The sequence below is a fragment of the Euprymna scolopes genome, chromosome 2 (genome assembly GCF_053919585.1).
Source record: "Euprymna scolopes isolate OS-2025 chromosome 2, ASM5391958v1, whole genome shotgun sequence".
Taxonomy (NCBI): domain Eukaryota; kingdom Metazoa; phylum Mollusca; class Cephalopoda; order Sepiida; family Sepiolidae; genus Euprymna; species Euprymna scolopes.
The window spans coordinates 78,931,597-78,949,751 of NC_136483.1; the positions used below are offsets into that span (position 1 = coordinate 78,931,597).

The 18,155-nt window shown below is 32.8% G+C and overlaps 1 protein-coding gene across 1 annotated transcript in view; it reads right to left on the reverse strand.

The window, feature by feature from the left end:
• Positions 1 to 13,969, reverse strand: part of LOC145292851 (mitogen-activated protein kinase 14B-like) — a 139,862-nt gene extending 125,893 nt beyond the window's left edge. Inside the window, exon 1 of the mRNA XM_080138915.1 lies at positions 13,309 to 13,969. Coding sequence (XP_079995041.1) covers positions 13,309 to 13,433 — 125 coding nt within the window. The 5' untranslated portion in view covers positions 13,434 to 13,969. The remainder of the gene's footprint in view (positions 1 to 13,308) is intronic.
• Positions 13,970 to 18,155: the final 4,186 nt, after the last annotated feature.

Consider the following 18,155-nt stretch of genomic DNA (forward strand, 5'->3'; position numbering starts at 1 on the left):
AATTTTCTTATTTCAATTCAAACTAGGCTGAAAAGCTGCTGTAATAGCTCGCGATATTAATGAAGCATTTGACCCCGAAACCATTACTGAATGCACAGCACGATGGTGGCTTAAGAAATTTTGTGGCGGCGACAAGAGTTTTGATTATGAGTGTAGTGGTGGGCCAAGAGAGGTTGACAATGATCAATTAAGAGCCTTAGTCGAAGCCAATCCACGCACAACTGTTTAAGAACTTGCTTCTGAATTAGACAATGTATACAATGATTTCCAACCACTTGAGAGAGGATTGGAAAGGCAAAAAAACTTGAGTGCTTCACGAATTGAATGACAGCCAAAAGAAATGCTGTTATGAAGTGTCATCTTCCCTTCTTTTACACAAGAAGGATCCATTTCTTGACTGGGCTGTAACTTGCGATGAAAAGTGGGTTCTGTATCACAATTGGTGACACTCAGCTCAGTGGTTAGACGCCAACAAAGCTCCATGACACTTCCTGAAGCCAGAGTTGCACTAAGAAAAAAAAAAAAAAAAAAAAAAGGTCATACTGTTTGCTGGTCTGCAACCAGTCTCATCCATTAGTTTTTTTGAATGCAGGTGAAACCATTACAGCGGTGAAGTACTGTCAACAAATGAATGAAATGCATCAGAAACTTTCACAATACCCAGCAATAGTCAACAGGAATGGCCCAATTTTCCTCCACAACAATGCCCGACCACATGTTGTTAAACCAATCCTGCAGATAGTAATTGTCTGTATTTTTGAGATAAGGTGTTTCCATTTATTGAGATTGTCAGACTGACTTCCTCTTGGTTGTTAAGTCACAACGTGACATATGGCCGAGTGGTCCTAGACGATGTATCAAAGTTTACAGTTACCCAAAGGTCCAGAGTTCAATCCTGAATGAAGGCAGTGAAAAGTAACATTCAAACAGAGAATCAGCAACTATGTCCCAGAGCCTAGCTGGAGTCCGAACACGGTACCCCCATAATAATAATAAAGGGTTGGGTTCGAGACTCCTAACAAACGGTTCCCCAGTTCGATACAAAACACCTGATGAAGGCCGGAGGGCAAAACGGCCGAAACATGATTATAAAAACCAAGATGAGGAAGTCAGTCCGACAATCTCAATAAATGACAATCCTGCAGAAGTTAAATGAATCAGGCTACAAAACCCTGCCTCATCTGCCATACTCTCCAAACCTCTCACCTACCGACTACTACTCTTTCAAGCATCTCAACAACTTTCTGCCTGAGAAATACTTCAAAAACCTAACCAATATAAAAAACGCCTTCAGCGACTTCATTGACACCAGAATGCAAGATTTTTATGTTACTGGCATAAATATATTTGTTTTGCATTAGAAAAAAAATGTTGATTCTGATGGTGCTTATTTTGATCAATAAATTTTTGTTTGAGACAAGATATGTTCATCTGAATTTAAAAGTTAAAAACTGCAAGAACTTTCTTGTCAACCTGCAATCACAATTTAGTGCTAGCAACAAATAAGACAAGAATGCTTGGAAATGCTACAATCAGAAATTGTTAAATACCAAGTTTTATTGGTTGCAGAAGTAATATGCAGTCCCATTATAAGAACTGAGAAAATAGTACGAGAAGCAGTAAGATAAAGGGTAAAGCTGCAGGACCATCAGGCATTGTTGCAGAAATGTTGAAAGCTGCAGGTGAAACAGGCATTAAGATGATCACAGAAATCAGATCATAAAAAAAAAAAAATTGTTTCAAAAGATTAGGATGCTAGTATATACAATTGTGAAGTGTATTAAGGGTAAAGGAGGAACTCTAAATAATGGTAATTACAAAAGCTTAAAGTTGATGGATCAGGTCCTCAAAGTAGTTTTTAAAAAATAATTAAGCCACAAATAAGTCAGATAAGTATGGATAAAATATAGTTTTATGTTCACATGAAATACCACTGATGGAATATTTATTCTGGGACAAGTGTAAAAGTATCTTAATAAGAAGAACATGTACTTTGCTTTCATGTATATGGAGAAAGCTTTTGATAGAGCAGCAAGAGAAATTATCTGGCAGACTTTGCATAAATTAGGGGCAAGCTAATAGTCGGTGACGGTTGTTTAAGCAAAAATGGTTAAAGTTTGTACAAAAATGGTTAAAGTTATGTCAGAATTACAGCACAGTTAGTGACAGCTTTAAATGTTAAAGTAGGAGTACATCAGGGTTCTGTACTGAATCTTACTTTTCATTTGTATTTAAGGAACATTATTCAGAGTTTTATACGAGTTGTCTGGAAGAGATACTGCATGCTGATGTTTTTATGCTTGCATGTGAAAAAATGGAAAGTCTACTTGTTAGATTAAAAATTTGGAAGAATATTATAAGCAAAGCTCTGAGTGAATGTTACAAAGAAGACCAATGTGATGATTAGTGGTTTTAGTGTAGGAAAGCTCTCAGAAAGAGCAAAGTTATCCTGCTCAACTTGTGGGAAATGATTGGGTAGGACTCGATTTCTTTGGTACTTGTAAGCAATGGGTATATAAGAAGTACAGTGGAAAAGTTGTGTGCAGAAAGTGTAAGGTAATAAGAGATGAAAACTCAGATGTGAATGAAGCTTATTTAGATGTAGACGTTATTGAAGTTCAAAAGTTTTGTTATCTTTGTGATACCATTGGAGCATAGGAAGGAGCAGGTGCTAATGTGATTGCAATAGTTAAAAAGGAACTTTCATTATTACTACCAGCAGAGCATTACCACTATCGACAAAGGGAAGAATTTATGCAGTGGCCAGTAACACTTGAGGACATATATTGCATGGAGAGAAATGATATGAGAATGATATGATGTATGTGTAATGCAAGTCCTAAAAACATAGAACACATTCCACAATATGAAACGGATATCAAAAGCGAATAAATGATTTTTAACCATTCCAATGTGATGCTTATAGTGGGAGGTGTTACTCTATTCTTTCACTCAAATGTTAACTGAACATCATTTTTTCCTTTTCTACTGACTGGATGAGCGGTGGATAGAAGGTTATATAAAGCTCCAAAATCAGTTATGAATTTCACATAGTCACAAAGAAATTACTTACTGACATTATTTTTTTTTTTTAAATATAATAAAAAATTGATTATTTGGATTCTTTAGACTACCATTCTCATCTTGAATGTATGCAAAGACCGGTGGCATAGTGATAAAGTAATTGGTAAAATTCAGTTACTCTTCTGGAGGTTAACAGTTCAATCCTCAATGTTGGTGACATTTAATATACAATTGTGAATTACTTAGAACTTCTACCCAGTCATTAATAAAAGAGTATGTTATCTTTGTGGATAAAACAAAGGGTCCCCATTCAAAATTCTGTGCAGATTCTCAAGTTTGACAAGATACAAAACGGTTATAGATTACATCAACCAAATCATTGTGAAAATAACACTCAAGATGAGAACAGTAATCCAAAGAATCCAAATAATACATATAATAAGGAAATACATAATGTCTGATATAATGTAGACTCTTGTTGTTCAGACAATGATTGAACTTTAGTGGCTGTTCTATCCTCAGAAGAGAAATCCTTTGGGACAAAGGCCATTTTTATGTTTGATCAAGCATGTCTCCTTTTTGGAGAAGAGCTGGTTTTATGCCCATTAGAAATTAACCTTGTGTCTAACTTTGAACCCCCACCCCTCAGGAGGAGACAAATAGAAACTTTGACATGTGATTTTGAGCAAAATATCTGGTTAGAATTAAAGTAAAGTTTATAGGCCAAAGACTAGTATTACGGTGCTTTTGTGCTATTTATTCAAAGAAAGGCAATATTTCTCATAGAAGCCACTAGTCTAGGAAATGAACCAAATCTTTTAATAACTAGATTTGGTTAATAAAAGCTGTTTCTTTAAAATTAAACAAAAAATGAAAATATTGTTGAAAGTTGAAAATGACAAATAAGCAGTGATGCTCGGATTTTTCTTCTTTTAGCAAAGTCCTGGGACTCAAGAATTTAATTTTAATATATCCCCAGCAACTTTGTAATGATTCTCGAAATAAGATGAGAAAAAAAGAAAATGATTATTTAGTAAATAAAAAAAAAAAATAATCCTTATTCAATTTATGTAAGAAAAAACATGAAAAATATATAACTATAAATATGAATTATACTCCCCCCTAAAAAAGATCACATGACCAGAATTCATGAATGCACACTCCAAACAACAGTTGACCTTAAGATGCTGCTCTTGATGTCATCTGACAGCCTAAAAACCTATAGATTGGCTAAAAAGAGGATTATAATTACTGCCCAAGATCAAGGCTTGATAACCAATGCTTAAAAAAAAAAAAAAAAAATGAACGGTTTAAGCAATGATAACAAGTGCAGGTTCTGCCACACAGAAGTAGAGTTTGAACCACCTGACATCCAAATGTAAGGTCCTGCTGGGGGATGGTTACTATACTAGGTGACAATTCAGTGTGTAAATAAATATCTTCACTACACGATCTGTAAAATTTTGAATATTGAATGCAGCAGCAAATCCTGGGAACATATTCCAGAAATAACAGTTGGAAATAAATCATACACCATCCACTATGACTATGCAATCCCTACAACTATATAGCCAGAAAACAGGGCTATAAAACCTGACATCATGATATGAGACAAGAAAGTGAAAGATGCAACTTTAGAAGTTAATGGCCCCATTAATGTGGGGTTAAATAGAGGTGAGAAGGAAAAGATAAAGAATTACCAAGAAAAAGAAATTGGAATGCAAGGAGGATCTCTATCATTCCAGTAATTACATAAGCAACTGAACTCATCAAAAAGAATTTCAAAAACTACCTGACAAATATACCTGGTGAACCAAGTGCAAGAGAGATTCAAGCAATTGCACTTCAGGAGACAGTCAAAATCTTAAAAAGATCTTTCGGTTGGAATATCTGAGTTAGTGAGTGAATATTGGACATCTGATTGCTTGAATAAACTAATAAGAAAATAAAAATAAATAAAGTGAGAATGACGTTTTAAGCTGAAAATCCTTGTTTATAGTCAAAATATATATTTCCCTGATCCTTATCACTAAAGTATTCCGCTACAAAGAAAATAGTGTGGAAGTCAGGTCAATTATCCTTATTGTTAACTTGAAGTGTTGATGGAATAAACAAGAAAAAAGAGAACACATATTCCGGTAAAATCCATTGCGTGCGTACGGTGGTTATATGAGAAAATAAAGCTGTGTACGCATTATAAATGTTTCTTTTCTGTGTCTTATGTTATACATTAATACATTAGGGATCATTTCGAATTAAGTTTTATTTACTGTACCCATCTGAACTAGAGAAAATCATGATTTAAATGTGTATGTCTCGTCTAAATAACTAACGATAAATATCTAATATGGCCGACCAGACGGGTGATCAAAAAGTTAGATCGAGCGTACCGGAAAACGCAATTAGACCAAATTGACAACTGGCCTATTTGTTTTGTTTTGTGCTTGAACTTTGCGCTTTTCGGATTATTTTATGTTTTATTTTCTTGGATATTTTTTGGGCCGGTTTTTTTTTTGGGGGGGGGGTTGGGGGGGGGGAGGTTTTTTTTGTTTTTTTTGCCAGAGATTATAGTTATAGTTAAAAACATTAGAAACACTTCAAACATTTGAGAAGGCACTTAAACCATAAAAAAATAATTGTAACATAAGTGCAAAGTGCATAAGCACCAAAATTGTTTTTGTTTTGTTTGTTTTAGTTAAATCCGGCTAAAAAAACAATAAAAATAAAAAAATAATCTGAAAACCGCAAAGTTCAAGCCAAATTGAAATTTTTATTTAAGTTTGAATAAAAAATAATTATTAAAGGAAAAACAGTCGTGTTCTCGTCGAGTAAGTTTTATTATTATTATTATTCAAGAAAATAAAAAGGTACTCATTTTTGTTTAGAAGTTGTCAATTTCATTTCGTTTTCCGGTACGCTCGATCTGACTTTTTGATCACTCGTCTGGTTGGCCATGTTAGATATTTATCGTTAGATATTTAGACGAGATATACACATTTAAATCATGATTTTCTCTAGTTCAGATGGGTGCAGTAAATAAACTTTTAACTCGAAATGATCCCTAATGTATAACATAAGACACAGAAAAGAAACATTTATAATGCATACACAGCTTTATTTTCTCATATAACCACCGTACATACTCAATGGATTTTACCCATATTCCTGACGGGGAGTTATGTGTGCATTGCAATATATTATGTAAAAAAAAAAAAAAAAAAAAAATTAACTTGCATTCTTGATTTTATTGCGTCTTGTTAGCTTTGATGCATCTCTTATGCAGGACACATAGCTATCAGCATCTCGAAATAAGTATATAAAATACCTACATACTAGCAATGCTTTCATATCCTTTCATATATATTTCAGGTTTGTTTTACTGTACACAGATTCGAAAAAGTTGTCACAAAACAAATATATAACAAATGTTATCAAAGGTAAGATAAGTTACTTTTCTAACTAACTGGATATGTTTTAGTGTTTATATTTAATGTAACATGTTTATTCAGCTCGAAAAACATACAGTGTTTACCGATGTATTCGAAAATTCAAAATAGCAGCCGACTGTCTCTCTCGGAGACGGTAAGTTTGGGAAAAGGAGTTATAAATAAAAAAAACAGTCAAAATACTGTTTAAAACCCGCCGAATATATGTCAGCCTATGCCACGGTAATATATATTGAGCGAGTTTCTAACAGTATTTTGTCTGTTTTTTTTTTTTTGTTTTTTTTATAACTAATTTTCCCAAACTTACCGCCTCAAAGACAGAATCGGCTGCCATTTTAAATTTTCGAATGTATCAGTAAACACTATATGTTTTTCGAGCTGAATAAACTTTTACATTAAATATAAACACTAAAAACATATCCAGTTAGTTAGAAAAGTAACTTATCTTACCTTTGATAACATTTATTTGTTATATATTTGTTTTGTGACAACTTTTTCGATCCTATGTGTACACTGTACAGTAAAAGAAACCCTTTTTATATAAACATCGTCATTAAGAAACCAAAATTGTTCCAAAATGTTAAATTATTTCATTACAGTATCTAAAATTGCTAAATCAAAGAAAATTTTTCAAATTTTTTTTTTTTTTATTTATAATAATGAAGAAGTAATATTTAAAAAACGGACAAATTTTTTTTTTTTTTTTTGCACCAAAAATAAACTATTTGTTGACCCCCGCCCCCAGTTCATTTGTTCTTCCAATTGTTTATGCTTCAAAAACAATTGTTGAAAACGACATTTTTCCCCGGTATTTGCAATTATTCATTGTCTACGGTGCGCGGTGCGGTGCGCGCGACCAGTTGTAAAATCTGGGACGAACGACAAATTTAATTTTTTTTTTTTTTTTTTTTTTTTTTTTTTAAGTGCGCATGTAACAAACCCGGAGAAGGTGAGGGGTCTTTCTTTTCTCGTAGGTAAAGTGGGAGGGGGTGAATTTCTTTAAAAGCAAAAATAAATAAAATATTACAAATAATTTGAATCGCAATGTAATTATTTTATAAGCTTTGTTTAAAGTGAACAATTTTTACAAAAAATATTGATGAACAATATTTTTTTGTAGGTCGCAAGCGAAGTGAAATGAAAGAAGAAAAAAAAAAAGCACTTATGCATCATTTTTTTTTTTTTTTTTTCAAGAAAAAAAAATGTTACTTGAAGCAATTTGAGTGGCCGAGAAAAACTGAAAAGAGAATCACGTGGCGTTGTCGTGTTGTCAAAAAAGCGGCCAGTTATAAAGCCGGGAAGAGGAGGTGGGGTCAGAATGTGGAAATTCAAGTAAATGCCGATTTATTTCTTCTGTTAATAAAATTGTGACTACTTATGTGCCACTCTTTTGTATTTGTGTAAACGTAACTTGGATAATTACATATTGAATTATTTTTTTTTTTTTACTTTCATTCATTCGAAACAAACCATATCGCTACCAGAACGTATGGATTAAAATACCAGGAGGCATCCTTAGTGAGTTGTGCAACGAACGAGATGTTTGTTTACATGACATTTAAATTTCTACTTGTCGGTACAGTTAGGAAAACAGGAGGCATGAAGGGAGTTCCAAAGGCTAGCAGTTCCAGAAAAGAACCAATTAGAATAGAAAGCTCGCCGGCATCTAGTGACCTCCAGTAAATGGATTAGTCAGGTACATCTATCTACGTCGAGGAGGGTACCAAAACAACAAGTCCATGGAAGTACATTCCAATGAAGTACTTGTAAAACGAGCACAAGGATGCAACATTGATGAGACAGAGGCCGAAGCTTGGACGGACCTAGAGACTCTTTTGTGGATCCTATCTAAGGAGATACTAGTGGTTGGTGAATGGTGCAGGGTGCACCACTGCACCAGCCAATATGTGACAACAATATTCTACACATGGTGAATGGTAGCTTTGTAGAGATGTAGGATACTGGGAAGTGAGAAAGTTTATAGCACAGTAGGAGTTCACTTTCCTTGCAGAAGCATTGGCAATGTCTTCCATGTATTTATTCCAATTCATGTTACATATGAATGTTAGGCAGAGGAGGTTGAAATGATGAACTCTCGAATGGAGTGTTATTAGCCATGGCATGAAAAGGTTTCGGTACTTATGCACTTATGTTAACGTGCGGAAATAACATTTAGAAAGCCATTTTTAACATAGGAAGGGTGTTTCGTAACTATTTTGTACTTTCACTTAATTTAATAAAAGAAAAAGATGCAGTGAAACTTAAATTTTATTTTATCACAGTAACATAAATGCATAAGCACCAAACTTTCTTATAATTGTTAATGGAAAGGAGCTTTGACTTAGTAGTATTAAATGTTACCATCCATTTATGTCCCCATCCGACTAAAGAAATCACAAATACAATAGTATTAAAACAATTAAAAGCCTATTTTAAAATAATTACGAAATTTAAATTTACTGGAATGCATTTCGGTCAGACATTTTTTATTTTTCATTAATAGTTTTAAAAAAAAATTCTCTGCTACTCTTCGAAATTTGGAATCATTTAAAATGTCGAAATAGAAAATCATTTAACATGGCTTTAAGCTATTTATCTAATCAATTTGTAAATAATGATTAAAACAATAAAATGCCATAATTAAAAAAAAAAAAACAAATCGGGCAACGCTGAGACAGCGAATTTAAAGTTCTGGTTCAACTGTACTTTGTACTTTACTGAAGGGAAGGACCATTATAATATCACGCCCATTTCAATTGGTTTTCGGACATATTTTGGATATAAATATATTTTATTTTTTTAAATTATATTTCTTGTTCTACCGGTATAAAAAACAAAAAACAAATTAGAAGTTTATTTCAGGATATATCCTGAAATAAACTTCTAATACCGGTAAATGTTTACTTTAACTACAACAGAATACCGACCAATAAGATTTGTTTTTTTATAGGTTTTCGAGGTCGCTAACAACGAATCTGATATTCAAACCCGTCGCAAATTTACCGTTTGCATGATATTAACCCCTGAACCCTCGCACTATTTTGTGCCAACTCATCGGCGCGCCATCGTTTATGCTATTCTTACATGATGCGTTCGCGCATGGACGCGCGTAGTAAGGTGACTTGTCACATCGCGGAAGAATTTCTTAGCAGACATTTGAAATAAGTTTTCAGAAACCAAAAAATGTGGTTCATTTTTCTGTGTTACGTAGTTTTTGATGCTTTTTAATTGATCTAAAAAAAAAAATATAAAAAAAAAAAAGTTTTCACGAGCGGTCTACAAAAGCATTTTTATTTTTCGTTTTTTTTTTTATTTTTTTTGAGGGGTGGGGGTGGGTCAATTATAACACTCGTACAATATTTAACAGGTGCTTTGCTTCTGCTGTTTAATTTACCGTTTTTCCGTAATTAACGCGCCGACATACAGTGTGTCCACATACACCGAGCAGAAGAACTCCATATCGGCGCCATCGCCCTACCCCGCCAATGTAAACAGAATTTTTGTGAAAAATTAAACAGTTCTTCTGCTCGGCGTATGTCGCCGCGTTACTTACGGAAAAACGGTAAATTAAACTGCAGAAGCACCTGTTAAATATTGTACGGGTTTTATAACTGACCCCCCCCTCCAAAAAAATAAATAAATAAAAATGCTTTTGTAGACCGCTTGTGAAAACTTAATTTTTTTAGCTCAATTAAAAAGCATCAAAAACTACGTAACACAGAAAAATGAACATTTTGTTTTTGAAAACTTTCCTGTTATTTTAAATGTCTGCTAAGAAATTCTTCCGCGATGTGACAACATCGCATCAAGAATAGCATAAACGATGGCGATGAGTTGGCACAAAATAGCGCGATGGTTCAGGGGTTAATATCATGCAAACGGTAAATTTGCGACGGGTTTGAATATCAGATTCGTTGTCAGCGACCCCAAAAACCTATAAAAAAAAAAATAAAATAAAAATATTTATTGATCGGTGTTGTGTTCTGTTGTAGTTAAAGTAAACATGTACTGTTTTAAATTGTATTAAATTATGGTAAACTTGTAGCTTCACACCATCAGATGAACCCTAACAAGAAATATTTTACTTTTAGAAAACCTGAAAAACTTAGCGGAAAGAGAGAAAAAAAAAAATTTAGAATGGAGAGGTGGTCAGTTTTGTGTATAAATTTAGCGTAAAATTTCCGGACTATTATAACTTTTAGAGGCAGAAAAAAATTAGGCGAACGAGAATAATCACCTTCCTATATATTAGTGTCCAATCAATAATAATCCCCTAAAGAAATTAAAAAAAAACTGAAAACCGTTTTAAACATGAGGATGTTGGGGGTGGGGGATTCTTTTTCTGGTCCGCCAAAAATTATAATGGTTCAGAAATCAACCTTAAGTCCGAATGGCAAGCCTAAGAAAGATCCCCCCTCTCTCACACACCCAAAAAGGAAAAAAAAAAAAAACGCACAGAATTTATTCTCGCATGTGAAAAAAAAAATTTAAAAAAAAAAAAAAAAAAAAAAGTTTTGGTTAACTGCCCGAAAACGGACGACCATTTTACATAAGAAACTGATCCCCTACTCCAAATTCTAATATGATTATTTTTTTCTGCTTTTTTTTTTTTTTTTTTTTTTTTAAACACGCGTAGACAGGGAGGTGTGGAGGAGGGAGGTCTATGATCAGCCAGCCAAAGAGTAAGATGCAATGCACATGAAAATTGAAAAAATGTATTGGGCTTCAATTTAACATTTTTATCATTCTTCCTACGCATAAAACAGAAATTGCACAATATTTTACATAAAACTTGTTTGAGTGACATTTTTTTTTTTTTTTAATTTTACGCATAAATGATTATATTATTTGGGGGCTACAGGCAAGTAAATTCGACATCTCTCCCATGTTTTGACCGGAAAGTAAGATGGAAAAAAAAAGGTTTTTGAATGTTGATTAAATGGTCCGGGAGTTTACGGTTTTTACAAAAATGTTCTTAGCTCTCTTGTGTCACCGACAGACATGTTGACCACTTGCCCAAAGAAGATGCAATAATTGTTAAGCAGGTGGTCAGCAAGTCTCATGGTGATCCAAGCTAAGAAATTAAATTTTAAAAAATTAAAAAACATGACAAAGTCCTAGCTGGAACATCAGTCAACATTCAACAACCTTTTTCAACATCAAATCTTAAGATTTTAATAAAATTGTGTTATAAAATAGTTTAAAGTTTATATGGCAAAAGTTTAAAGTTTATATTATGGGGGAGGGGGGCATTCAGATCTTATTTTAATCAAAAAGAAAAGAGGCTATGAAACAGGATGTTCATTTCATCACGTGGTTACGTCGTAAAACGTACCGAATAAAATTGGGGTAGGTGAGGGGGTGAGCGTTGAACTTTTATTTTTCTTGTGAGAAAAATATGCCTTAAATTCATTTTTATTTTCTACTTGTTACGCCACAATATGACACAGCAATTATCACAAATTAAATATCAACAATCTCAAAATATTAATTATTGTAGATGTAATTTTTTGGTGCTCATGTATTTTTTGTTAAATTTCAAGGAGAGGAGAGTGGGGGGCATTATTCAACATCTTTAATTACATAGAAAAAATAATTTTTATTTGTCCTGCGAGAAATCGAAACTAAATATATGCAATATTTCAAAGGTCATTATTCAATAATTGAACCGGGCATTTCTTTTTACATTTTCCTGAATGAATGCAAAAGAAGGGCGTGGTTGAGTGACGATCAGAGCTCAATCCCAGGACCTCCTTCATCTGACAGTACTTTTGTCACATAATTTTAAAAATAAATTTTTTAAATATCAGTGCTTCTTGTGCAGTTTACGGTCTGTGCCATATATGATTACATGCAATTTTACGATACCTTTCGTTTATAAAATTATGTGAACGTATAGAATAGATTTTGATACGAATAACTTTCTAAATAACGGTTATTTCGGCACGATCCATAAACACAAATATCAAAATATCGAAACCAAATGAAAACATAATTCAATGTGTATTTATCAAAGTTACTTATGGGCGAGAAACATATACACATAACATTTCGTCTGACAATTTTGTTAATAAAGAGATTGGATAAGTTGTTTTTTTAAGTTGGATTTGGTTTAATTTTCTTTAATGAATCTTCAATAGTAATAATAATAATAAGTGCAAATATGGTAGGTGGTTGTTGTTTACGAAATTTCTATTTAGGAAATTATTTGGTGTTTATGCACTTATGTTACCGTGCTAATTTTAAATAGTATTTTTCAGGTTAATTTCAAGTGTCACGATATCTTTTATATTAAATTGTTAGGTGAAAGTACAGAATAGTTACCCCCCCCCATATTAAGAATGACTTTCAAAATAGCTTTGTTAAGTGCGTAACTACCAATTATTCACATTTCAATTTAAAATTATTCGCTTTAAAATAGCTTCGAATTTTTGTGGAGTTTGTTGACAATACTGATTTCACATTAAATTTGCATTTTAAATAATTATACTTTAAAAAATGATTTGAATGAACTCGTTTTCCGTTTACGTGAAAATAAATTAATGGTATTTTTCTATGGCCTGCCCCAGCGTAGTATGAACACCCCATGTTAAGAACGGCTTTCAGAATACCCCCCGACCTCGAAAGCCGTTCTTAACATGGTGAGGTTGAGGTGTTTATAATACGCTGGGGCAGTGGGGGGGGGGCACACGTCGTAAAAATTTACCAAATTAACTTACTTTTTTACCATATTTCATGCATTGGTCAAAAAATGCCCATTGAATTGAAAAGAAAAAAAAAAGGTGCTGGATAAAAAATAAAAAATAAAAAAATGTCCTGTGTCGTCGAATATACTTACCAAACCTGTCCGTAAGCACCACACGCCACAGGAGCCAATTTCTGATATCTTTCTGGAACTTTCCATGTGGTTTTATTTAACTCCACTTGATAAAATTTTTCAACAATTTGTTCAGAACCTGCCATTGCATCCGTCGGATTTGGGGCAAATAAAACAAAAATATAAGGGTCGCCAAATGGAATCAAAATGGGTTTAATTCTCTTCCTCCTTCCACTTGAGTTTCGGGACTGTTGCTTTATTTTACTTTAAAAAAAAAAAAAAAAACACTTTATATAAATTAATTTTTTATCTTATTTATTTTTTTCTTTTTACATATAAATGTTAAATGTTAAGTGTCGTTTTGTTTGAAGCTTATCTTTTAACTTCCAAATCGAAAAATACTATAAAAATATTTTAAAGTTTTGGTTTATTTCATATAGCTAATAGATTTATATATATATATAATTATTGCGATAAAAATCGATTACGTTTTTGAATTTTGTCAGTAATATTGACAATGTTATGAAGTTTTGAATGCTTAAAAAAATCTGCAAAATGTTTGGGGTTTTTTTTTTTTACTTATAAAATATTTGAAAGTAACAATGTTTCGCCTCAAAACGTGAGATTTTCTTTCTTTTTTTATCTAAAATTTTCAATGTTTTTATGTAAAAAAAAAAAAAAATTACCAAAAATTATAAACAGGTTTATGTACGATATCAGTATTTTGTATTGTTTGTTTGTTTAATAAATCGTTGAACGCTTTCGTGTAAATTAGATTTTAAAACAATAATTCCTATGAACATGAATTTAATTCCAATGGTTTTGTAAATACATAGTTGATTAATATCGTGCCTTTCATATTGGTTGGTTTGGGCAAATCGACATTTATCCACTTAAAAATACACACAAAAAGGTAAACTTGTTTGTGTGTCAAAATAAAAATTATTTTTTCTTTCCAATGTTTCGTCTCCTAAATGCAAAAAAAAAAAAAAAATGTCCCGAGGTTTTACGGAGACAGGTAATGTCCCCAGGAAATCACGAAGGGGACATCCAAAACCTCCTTTCTGGTTTTCTATTGTCCCTCTCTTTCTCGTTTCCTCCACTCTGTGGGTAACGAAAGCTCCAAGAAATTTCTCCCTGGTCGCTTTACAAAAACATCAGCGTCCGGGCGACTTCCATTAACAAGTAATACAAAGGCAGTGGTGAGAGGATGAGGGAGGGGGAAATCTGGGAGCGTGTGAGGTAGAAAGAGATAATTATCCGAAGGTAGGAGGAAGGGGAGATACGTATTGACTGTTGAATGCTGCAAAAAAGTTTTCTGGCGTTTACAAAAACCGGAATTTCGAAATATTACATTTTTTTCTGGCGAGTTTATTTGATAAAATTCGATTTTCATTTTATTATAATGATAAACTCCCCACAAATAATAAACTAACAAAAACTTTTCGTGTTTTTTTTTGTTTTTTTTAAGGATAAATAATGGTTATATGAAAATATATCAAAAGACTCTTTTGAAAAGAGCTATAGAGAAACGGCACGCCTGTGTTTCATTCGCGAAAGAAATCACCAGGCTTCTTTCGGCAACACAAATCTTTCTGGTGGCTAACACACTTGTTATGAGTATATTTTTACACGACTGATAAGCTTGACTAGCACTACTGAAGTACCTATTTACTATGCCTCCCCACGGGACAGAGTTAGACACCAGGGTCGTTTTTTAACGTGGAGAAAAGGTACAAAAATAAAAATTGTCTCAGTCGTGAAGGATTTCTCCTCCACCGAAAGAGAACAAGAAATAGAAGTGCAGCATCTGAAGAACAGATACTACACTTTGATCTTGTCCCGAAGGCCAAATATTGATTTTCACATGAAAACAATGGTATCAGCGTATTTATTCCTTGTATTTTTAAAAATGATTATATCCAAAAATTACGAAAATCGATATGGTAGAAAATTATTTATTAAAAAACATAGAAAATAGAATTTGAAGAAAACGATCGTATTTGCTTTTGTAGGACACAGGAGAGTTCAAAAGGGAGGTAATTTTCCGTTTCGATTTATTTTATAAAAAAAAGATGGCCGTAATTTTTCACCTGCTAACACGATTAAAAGTTTTTTTTTTTTTAAATAATTCAGTAATATTCAGGTAATTTCGATCGCATAATTTGGAAGCTAACATTGTAATTTATTAGAACTGACAAAAAAATCAGGAGAAGCCATTGTTTTTATCTGCAAACTCTATTTATCGACTACAAATTTTCGTTCTGATAGTGTAGAAGCGCCTCTCCAACTTCTCCATAAATATTTGTAGGTACGAGAACTATTTCTAAAAGATCATGTAAATTAATCATAACTTGCCCCTCAATTAGTAATGACTATTGAAATTTCCTCTTTCAATTTCAGATAACATGTAACACCAGTTTTGTTGCTGTTGTTGTTATTATTTTTTTTTTATTCATTTATTTATTTAATCTTTTTTCTTTTAAGAATCCAAAAACCAAAATGGAACGTGTTCAGTTAAGTGGTGCACAAAAGAAAAAATTAACAAAAAATAAACAAGAAATGACTTTGTATTTAGATGCCAAAACTGCAACGCTGACCTCTTTCTTCAGACAAGTTCCAAAACATGATACACTGATTCTAGGTCAATTCTAATCTCTGTCATCAGAGTGGATACAAATGCAATAAATTCCACCTTGATTACTTTAGAATCAAGATGTGACAAGGTGGCAGAGGTAGGTTCATCAAGCACATGTGCTGAAATTGAAATGAACAGCACTAGTATTGAAATAATTGCAAAAGATGGTAGTGAAGCAGACCATGGTGATGGTGATGAAAATAATTTCTCAGCAAAAGATGGAGTAAATCCAATGTAGCAAAGGATCCAGGTTGTGGCTTGATTTCTTCACGGATGATGTGGCTTATTGGATTGCTTGTGAATCCAGTGACTCAATATCATATTGAATTATTTGACAAGTCTAACCGCTATTTCAGTAGTGGCAAATCAATTGGGTATTGTTCACAGAAACTTTTTATCAGGACAAAAGCCACTAGTGAGAAATACAAGAGACAGTGGTTAATGTATTCACCATTAACAGGATCAGTTTATTGTTTTGTTTGTAAGCTGTTTGCTACAAAAACATTGTCTAATTTTGTTACAAGAGAAGGTTCAGTGATTGGCGAAATGCAATTGTAATTGGTAATCATGAAAAAGGCACTACTCACTGAAACTCTATGCTAACATACTTTATCGCAGACAAGGTGTAGGTTTGGGACAACAGCTGGAAAAGCAAATTCAAGAAGAGTGTGATTACTGGGAACATATCTTTAGGCATGTCATAACTGATTGTGCATTAGCTGGCTTGGCTTTTCAAGGAACTGATGGAAGGTTTGGATCACAACAAAATAGGAATTTTTTAGGGCTACTTGAACTCATTTGCCAGTTTGATCCACTTTTAGCAAGACATTCAAAATACGAAAAAGGAAAATGCTAGAGAAGGAACTCCTTACTTGTCCAAAACCGCCTGTGAGGAGCTCATTCAAAGAATGGCACAAAAGGTCCATAAATTCATAGCTGACAAAGTAAAATTTTCTAGTTATTTTAGTTTGTCAGTTGATTCAACACCAGATCCATCACATATTGATTAATTAAGTATTGTACTTAGGTACTTAAAAGATGGACAGCCTATTGAAAGCTTTTTAACCTTTCTGGAATTGAAAAGTCATACTGGAGAGAATATAGTGTTGCAGTACTTGAGTGAAATTTATAAGCTAGACTTTTTAAAATGTAGAGGCCAGTCTTATGACAATGCTGCTAACATGTCTGGTTGTCATAAAGGGATGCAGCAAAAAATTTTGGAAATAAACAAATCTGTTATTTATGTGTATTGTGCAACTCATTCACTAAATTTTTGTGTGGTTTATTGTGTTTATATTTTGTGTGGTTTCATATCTTGTGTGGTTTATTGTGTTTATATTTTGAATGACACAAAGTCTTAAGTGCTTAGAGCCTCTAAAAGGCATGAATCATCCCTGATTACAAATAACACTAAACAATGATTTAATAATCATTAATGTCAGCGATTTCATGAAATAAGTTGGCTAATGTGGAGAAAATCTCTTGAAGATACGGAATCCGCAAAGTCAGAACGCTTACCTTTGAATGGATTCTTGATTCAATCTATAGTTGCATAAGAGGGTAGTTAATAACCTCTCCAAGAGCCTATCCTTCTTGACTGAGGCAAATCAAAAATTTGGAAAATATTGATTATTTCTATCACTATATTGCTTTAAAGATTTTTATAAAGTTGACAAAAGAAATTGACAAAAATTGAATCGAATATGTAATTTCTTTTACAAGTTTCCAACTGGGGATTAATTCAACCTCTACACATTATGTATTCATCTACTGAAAGCATAAGTTTCTGAGAATACGTTCCTTTGAATTAGAGATGAATGTGGCACCAAAAAATCACTGGAAACTAAAACTGCACCTTTATTTGGGGTGTTATGTGTATATTTAAAAAAAGAAAAAAAACGTTCAATGGAAACCTCCTCCCAAATGCAATTTCAACACACTCACCAAAAATGTGCAAAAAAGTAATATTACTTTTTCAACATTTGTGTAAGAAGATGTCCCTCCATCTGTCAACTCTACAAGGTAAATCTGAACCTCCTTAAAGGAATTTGTATTATTTTGTAATTAATGTTTTAACTTTAAGTGATGCTAATAGAGCAAAGAATACGTGTTTTATAGAAGTGATATTAAACATTTTTTTTTAATTTTTACATTCAGGAATACCTTTATAACTTTTATAACAAGTAATGAATAATTGTTTTATTCTGTTTTAACTCAAGGTAAAATACAA